At 41.4% G+C, this 8,263-nt stretch overlaps 1 protein-coding gene across 1 annotated transcript; it reads left to right on the top strand.

Moving 5' to 3' along the window:
- Positions 1 to 552: 552 nt before the first annotated feature.
- On the top strand, positions 553 to 4,602 carry LOC125838304 (uncharacterized). The gene is made up of 4 exons (XM_049517371.1): positions 553 to 734; positions 794 to 982; positions 1,240 to 1,470; positions 1,515 to 4,602. Exons 1-4 carry the CDS (start codon positions 553 to 555, stop codon positions 4,600 to 4,602), a joined length of 3,690 nt encoding a protein of 1,229 aa, XP_049373328.1.
- The last annotated feature ends 3,661 nt before the right edge of the window (positions 4,603 to 8,263 follow it).

An 8,263-nucleotide genomic window follows, 5' to 3' on the forward strand; every position in this document is an offset into this window, starting at 1 on the left:
TAGCCCAAATGGTCGGGCAGGTTTTTGAGGCATATCGAATATCTTTCCATGAAGATGAGTTGCCAATTGAAGGAACAACCCATAATAAGGCTTTGTACATTTCAGTTCAATATCAGACAAGATAATCACCAAAGCCTTGGTTGATTCAGGTTCGGGTTTGAATATCTGCCCTCTGAGCACGTTGACAAGGCTAGGCGTGGATAGTGCAAAATCCAAACTTGGAAGATGAATGTGAGAGCTTTTGATGGTTCTCAAGGGGTACTATTGGAGAAATAACCTTGGACATGCTCATTGGTCCTGCTACTTTCCCAATAGCTTTCCAGGTCTTGGATATTCCATCTTCATATAACCTCTTATTGGGTCGTCCTTGGATTCATATGGCTGGAGCAGTTCCCTCTACTTTCATCAATGCTTGAAGTTTGAATGGGACCATGAAGAGGTTGTAGTTCATGGGGAAAAGGGACATCCTGTATATGCGATAGAAGGAGGGGGTCATCTAGACGGTGAGATGTACCATACAGTTGAGCTTGTTGGCAACATTGAAGTGCAACCATGGTTCAGTCAGAAGATCATAGATATGATGTCTGGTTTGGTTTCGAGCTCGGGAAAGGTTTGGGAGCTAATTTGCAAGGAATAGTTGAACCTATACAACCTGTTCGTCATTCAACCACTTTTGGCCTGGGATATAAATATACTACTGAGGAGTGGCTTGATTGGCAACCACCTAGAGATGGGTACTACTATCCATTGAAGAAACCGATACCACTGCTGCACCAATCATTCCGATCAGCAGGTTTCATGGGATGTATCATTGTGATCTTTTGGAAGACATGAAGGGTTTATCTCTGACTAAGGAGGAAGGAAAAGGTTGCAATGTAGTGATCAACGAGGAGGAGAAGGGGGACCCTAGAGGAAGCATTGAAGCAGGGATCAGCATCAGCATTTGGACCTCAACTCCATCCAGACCTCGTCAGGCATCTGGGTAGCTGTGGAAGAAATTTTTCTATCAAATTTTAAAATTTTCAATAAAACAATTTTAAATTTCAGTTCTATGTTATTGTTTTCAAATACTAGTTTTATGAAGCCCTTGAGTTTCAATCAATAAAGTTGTTTTCCCATCTATTTAATATCTTATATTCATTTGTGCGTTGTTCTTTTCCAGCAAAATCTATTATAAAAATGTTGAATCTGAGACTATGGCATATAATGAGACTGCACAGCTTAACATTAATGACTTAGAGGAAGTCGAAGAAGTGAGGTCCCTGAAGAGTTAATCAGAAAGGTTGAGGAATTCGAGGAAAAACCCAATCCGAATCTAGTGGAAACAGAGGTGGTAAATCTGGGAAATTCAGAAGTGGTACAAGAGACCCGAGTAAGCATCCATATGACGAAAGAGGACAAGAAAGAGTATACAGAGTGTCTCATGGAGAATAAGGATATCTTCGTCTGGTCCTATGCAGACATGACAGGGTTAAGCACTTCAATCGTAGCTCATCGTTTGCCTACTGATCCAGCATGTCCTCTGTGAAGCAGAAGTTGAGAAAATACAAGCCTGAGTTGAGTCTGAAAATCAAGGAAGAAATATCGAAGCAATTAGATACTGGAATCCTTCAAGTGACAGAGTACCCGACCTGGCTTGCAAATGTCGTTCCAGTGCCGAAGAAAGATGGAAAGGTCAGAGTCTGTGTGGATTATCGAGATCTCAACAAAGCTAGCCCCAAAGATAATTTTCCATTGCCCAACATACACATCTTGATCGATAATTGTGCTAAGCATGAAACACAATCATTCGTGGATTGCTTTGCTGGCTATCATCAAATTGAGATGCACAAGGACGACGCTGAGAAGACTGCTTTCATCACACCGTGGGGTGTCTACAATTACAAGGTAATGCCTTTCGGGTTAAAGAATGCTGGCGCTACATACATGAGGGCAATGACCACTTTGTTTCACGACATGATCCACAAGGAAATTGAAGTTTATGTGGATGATGTCATCATCAAATCAAAGAGGGGATCAAATCATCTAGATGATCTGCGAAAGTTCTTTGCTAGGTTACGCAAGTATAACTTGAAGTTGAATCCTGCAAAATGTGTCTTTGGGGTTCCTGCTGGAAAGCTCTTGGGTTTCATTGTCAGCCGCCGAGGTATAGAACTGGATCCATCGAAAATCAAAGCCATTCGTGATCTACCTCCACCGAAGAGTAAGAAAGAGGTAATGAGTTTCCTGGGTCGACTAAATTACATCAGTCGTTTCATAGCTCAATCTACTGTTATTTGTGAGCCTATCTTCAAGCTGCTAAAGAAGGATGCTGCGTTGAAATGGACAGACGAATGTCAACAAGCGTTTGACAAAATCAAAGATTACTTGTCCAATCCACCTGTGTTGGTTCCACCGGAATCTGGTAGACCACTGCTGTTGTACATATCAGTGTTGGATAATGCTTTCAGCTGTATTCTGGGGCAACATGATGAGACTGGAAAGAAGGAGCAGGCGATATATTACATGAGTAAGAAGTTTACATTATATGAGGCTCGATATTCTCTATTGGAGCGTACTTGTTGTGCTTTAACTTGGGTTGCCCAGAAGCTGCGACACTATCTCTCCTCGCATACTACTTATCTGATCTCAAGGATGGACCCTCTGAAGTATATCTTTCAAAAGCCCATGCCTACTGGTAAACTGGCTAAATGGCAGATATTACTGAGCGAGTTTGACATAGTGTATGTTACACAGAAGGCAGTGAAGGCACAAGCATTAGCAGATCATATGGCGGAAAACCCTGTTGATGATGATTATAGACCTTTGAAGACTTACTTCCCAGACGAAGAAGTGGCTTTTGTCGGGGAAGACATTTCTGAAGAATATGATGGTTGGAGGATGTTCTTTGATGGAGCTCAGAACCTGAGCGGATCCGGCATCGGAGCTGTTTTGATCTCACCAACTGGGCAACATTATCCGGTATCAGCCAAACTCAGGTTCCTATGCTCAAACAATATGGCTGAATATGAAGCGTGCATATTGGGGCTCCGACGCGCTATTGACTTGGATGTCCAGGAAATGTTAATAATAGGAGATTCAGACTTATTGATCCATCAGGTCCGAGGCGAATGGGCTACTAAAAATCGGAAATTATTACCATACTTGGAGTGCGTGCATAGGTTATGCAAAAGGTTCATCAAGGCAGAATTCAAACATGTGCCAAGGATCCAGAATGAATTCGCAGATGCCTTAGCCACCTTATCTTCCATGATTCAACATCCTGATCATAATTACATTGATCTTATTTACATCCACATCTACGAGCAACCGGCATACTGTTTTCATGTCGAGGAAGAACCTGATGGAAAGCCTTGGTACAACGACATTCGAGGATATTTGAAGAGTGGAGAGTATACAGAGGATGCAACAAGTGTACAAAAGCGTACAATTCGGAGGTTAGCGAATCAATTCTTTCTAAGTGGAGAAATCCTTTATAGGAGGACTCCCGATTTGGGGTTGCTAAGGTGTGTCGAAGCTGGAGAAGCCAACAGGTTGATTGAAGAGATACATGCAGGAACATGTGGTCCTCACATGAATGGTTTTACACTGGCAAAGAAGATCTTGAGATCGGGATATTTCTGGCTAACTATGGAGACAGACTGTATCCGCTACGTTCAAAAATGTCACCAATGTCAGACTCATGCAGATATGATCAGAGTTCCTCCCAACGAACTCCATGTTACTAGTTCACCGTGGCCCTTTGCAGCTTGGGGCATGGACGTTATTGGGCCAATCGAGCCAGCGGCATCCAATGGACATAGATTCATTCTGGTTGCAATTGACTACTTCACCAAATGGGTCGAAGCCACCTCTCACAAATCAGTGACAAAGAAGGTTGTGGATGACTTTGTCAAAAATAATATTATATGTAGGTTCGGGATTCCTGAGTCAATCATCACTGACAATGGAACCAACTTAAATAGCGATTTGATGAGATCATTGTGTGAGAAGTTCAAGATCAAACACCGAAATTCTACAGCATATAGACCACAGATGAATGGAGCTGTTGAGGCTGCAAACAAGAACATCAAGAGGATATTGCGCAAGATGATTGATAATCACAAACATTGGCATGAAAAGTTACCCTTTGCATTGTTGGGATATCGTACAACCATCAGAACTTCTACTGGGTCCACGCCTTATTTTCTGGTATATGGTAATGAAGCTGTGATACCTGCCGAAGTGGAAATACCATCTCTAAGGATTATTCAAGAAGCGGAGTTGGATGATGCTAAATGGATACAAATTCGGGCGGAAAATCTTGCATTGATAGATGGAAGGAGGATTAACGCCGTTTGTCATGGTCAACTTTATCAAAATAGAATGGCCAGAGCTTTCAACAAAAAGGTTAGACCCAGACATTTTTCACCTGGGCAACTGGTTCTGAAGCGGATTTTTCCAAACCAAGATGAAGCAAAGGGTAAATTCTCGCCAAACTGGCAGGGTCCATACATAGTCTCTCGGGTATTAACAGGCGGAGCCCTCATACTTGCAGAAATGGATGGAGAAGTTTGGCCCAAACCCATCAACTCAGATGCTGTGAAAAGATATTACATCTAAATTGTTCATGCTCTTTTACTCTGTATTTGGAACTACGTCAGACCTGATTCCCGTTTAAGAGGGGATACGTAGGCGCTCCTTTGGAGTTCGGTCTTATCATAATAAAAATTTCATTTTCCCCTTTTGACTGTTAACTGGGGCAGAATTTTTGAGAGGGTCTCAAAAATTCCATCAAAAGGACATATTCTTGCAAATCACGATACTGGGGCAGAATTTTTGAAAGGAACTCAAAAATTCCATCAAAAGCATTTTTTCTCACAAATCAGTAACTGGGGCAGAATTTTTGAGAGGGTCTCAAAAATTCCTTTGAACAAAGCATTTCCTGCACAAATCAAGACTGGGGCAGAATTTTTGAGGGTCTCAAAAATTCACTACGATCAAACTACAATCTTCAGATAACGGATTTGATACTGATGTCAGATGTTGCAAAGTCTCAAACTATGCCATGGTCAAAGATTCAACATTACTTTTTACAATTTATTATTTTCAAAAGCTTTTTCGAAAACTCTCTCTCCCTCTATTTTACATTTCTCTTCAAAGCAAATGCCCGGAAAGGTCTGGATGGCAAGTCAAAGGGAGCACACCGATCGGAGCAGATCAACCGCCCCCATTTTTAAACTCACAATCTTTCTTTGAATACAGGAAAACAGGTACAGACGCAAAAGATAACTTCAGCATCACCTGACCGCTATTAAGCTCGACAAATCTCCATATCCTGAATGAAAGATCAAGTTATTTTGAGCCCGACGATCGCTAATTATGGTACATCTTTCCAATCAAATGAAAAAAAGCTACTTTATATCAAGCCCGACAAATCAACTGCACCCACTCCTTACAATAGGACGAAGGGTCAAAACTACAATATTCCAAATTCGTCAACAAATGACACTCAATCCTTTCAATAAGACGAAGGTCTATGCCTCCAATCAACTATTGCATGGGCCCGAGAATTACATCATTGCATGTGCCCGAGGATTGCATTGTGCTCGAGATCTGCATGTGCCCGAGAATTGCATCATATGCATGTGCCCGAGATTGCATTGTGCCCGAGATTGCATTGAGCCCAAGATTGCATTGTGCCCGAGATCTGCATGTGCCCGAGAATTGCATCATCTGCATGTGCCCGAGAATTGCATCATATGCATGTGCCCGAGATTGCATTGTGCCCGAGAATTGCATCATCTGCATGTGCCCGAGAATTGCATCATATGCATGGGCCCGAGATTGCATTGTGCCCGAGATTGCATTAAGCCCGAGATTACATTGTGCCCGAGATCTGCATGTGCCCGAGAATTGCATCATATGCATGTGCCCGAGATTGCATTGTGCCCGAGATTGCATTGAGCCCGAGATTGCATTGAGCCCGAGATTACATTGTGCCCGAGATCTGCATGTGCCCGAGAATTGCATCATATGCATGTGCCCGAGATTGCATTGTGCCCGAGATTGCATTGAGCCCGAGATTGCATTTGAGCCCGAGATTGCATTATGCCCGAGATTGCATTGTGCCCGAGATTGCATTGTGCCCGAGATTGAATTATGCCCGATATTGCATGTGCCCGAGATTGCATTGTGCTCGAGAATTGCATATGTCCGAACAAAAAAAAAGCTACAAGTATCAACAGATGCCCGAATTACAGATATGCTTTCTTTATTCATTATTTTATTCCTAAGGCGTCATGGTCTAAAGGCATCATTTTCATGGCCTGCGGACATCATATCATGGCCTAAGGATTTACTTTCTGCTTATCATGATCCAAAGACGTCATGGTCTAAAGGCATCATTTTCATGGCCTGCGGACATCATATCATGGTCTAAGGATTTACTTTCTACTTATCATGACCCAAAGGTGTCATAGTCTAAAAGCATCATTTTTCATGGCCCGCAGACAACATTTCATGACCTGAGGATATAATTTTTGCGTATCATGGCCCTAGACATCATAGCCTAAGACATCATGTTCATAGTCTTATGGCAAACATCATTGTCGATATGGGAAATTGCATCATATTTACCTTTATCATTTATTCGATATAACTGCTCTAATCACTTTATTTAGTAATATTATAAGCTACAGATTTGCAGAGACTAATATTTTGTAGGCAAGATCAATCTCCCTCTCGACTACAATTATCGTGCTTACATCTATCACAACAAAGACCTTATCGAATTCCTTATTACTTATATTACCCTTTTCAATTAACCCTTGGCTACTCATTTTATTGCTTCTCATCGGACTCTGCACTCTTAAATCAGGAAATCTCTCTATCATGCCTTTCTCGCTACTCTAATCATATCCCTTCAAGCCAATATCGTTCCCGTTCATATATTGTACCATTTTTTCAATTCTTAGGAGTTTCGTTTGCTCCTAAGTCTAGAACTACACACGACCTGATTCTCGTATAATCAGAGATATGTAGGCGGCTTAATACCAAAGTCTCGGTCGTACCCATTTTTTTTAAAAACTCTATGTCATTTCAATTGATCCCACTGACATCTCTCGTCGGTTGGACAAAATCGGCTACTAAGTCAACGTTGGTTGCCCGACAATTCATCCTTCATTCCCAAGCAACCAAGGGGCAGCTGTTGACACCCAATTTTGACCGACCTTTAACAATTTTGGAAATGCTATCCGATTAAATACACTTTTTAAAATATATTTTTTTTATTCTAAAATTTTAGTTGATTTTGTCTAAAATCGTACATTTTAGTATGTATGCTTTATAAAATTATCATAAATATTATTAAGATATTTTTAAAATTATTTGTAAAGCTAAAAGTATTTATTTTATTTAAATGTTTTAAAATTTAAGTGATTTTAATTATATAAAAATATTATGATATGTGTAGTATTTAATTGAATAGCATTTCTTAAACTTCCTCAAAATCATTTATCTTATAGCCTATTTTATTCTAATTCATTTCAATTCTAGCCTAATCAATTCCAAATTTATTTCAATAATAACCATCCCCTCATTGCAATTCTAGCCAAATTTATTTCAAATTTGGCCATTCCAAATCCAATTCAACCTGATTTTAAAACTCTCATCTTTTAATCTCAACCGTCCATCTTTTAAATTAAATCCTAGCCGCTCATCTAAATTGATCCAATGGTCCGAATTCATTAAGCCCTCCTTTCCTTTTCAACTAAAAGACCTAAGCCCTAAACATAATTTTTCTCTCCTCTCTCCCTCTCTAGCAGCCGCACCTCCCTCCTCCTCGCCATTTTTTCCGGCGAAAGCCATCGGAGGCGGACCTCTCCTTTCTCCTCTTCCTCTCTTCCTCCCTTTCTCCCCCTCCTCACCCTGCTTTCGGACGAAGCAAGCAGAGAAGGCTGTTGTCCGACCAGCAACTGCAGGAGGCCAAATCGGCACCTCATCTCTGTCCTCTTTCCGGCGAGGACCACCAACCAACAGTTCCAACCAGCTACCAGTGAGCCCCGACGAGCAGCGCCGGCCACCAGCTCCGACCAGCAGCCTGAAAAGCAAGCAGCAGTAGCCGACGGAAACAACAGCATGCCCTCCATTTCTCTGGCGAGGTTCAAACCAGCAGCAGCTGTAATGGAGAGCAAGCTCTGGTCAGCAGTGGTATAAAATTCAAATTTAGTGTTGGATAAATGACGGATCTGGACAGATCCGTCCAGGTCTGTTTCTTCTCAAT

Source organism: Solanum verrucosum, unplaced genomic scaffold (genome assembly GCF_900185275.1).
Source record: "Solanum verrucosum unplaced genomic scaffold, falcon-dt-bn FXZP01000110.1, whole genome shotgun sequence".
NCBI lineage: Eukaryota > Viridiplantae > Streptophyta > Magnoliopsida > Solanales > Solanaceae > Solanum > Solanum verrucosum.

Coding starts and splice junctions, on each gene's coding strand:
- LOC125838304 (XM_049517371.1), top strand. CDS start 553: ATGGTTCAGTCAGAAGATCATAGATATGATGTCTGGTTTGGTTTCGAG. Junction 735..793: donor TGGCAACCACCTAGAGATGG/GTACTACTATCC, acceptor TCCGATCAGCAG/GTTTCATGGGATGTATCATT. Junction 1,471..1,514: donor TCCTATGCAGACATGACAGG/GTTAAGCACTTC, acceptor CTACTGATCCAG/CATGTCCTCTGTGAAGCAGA.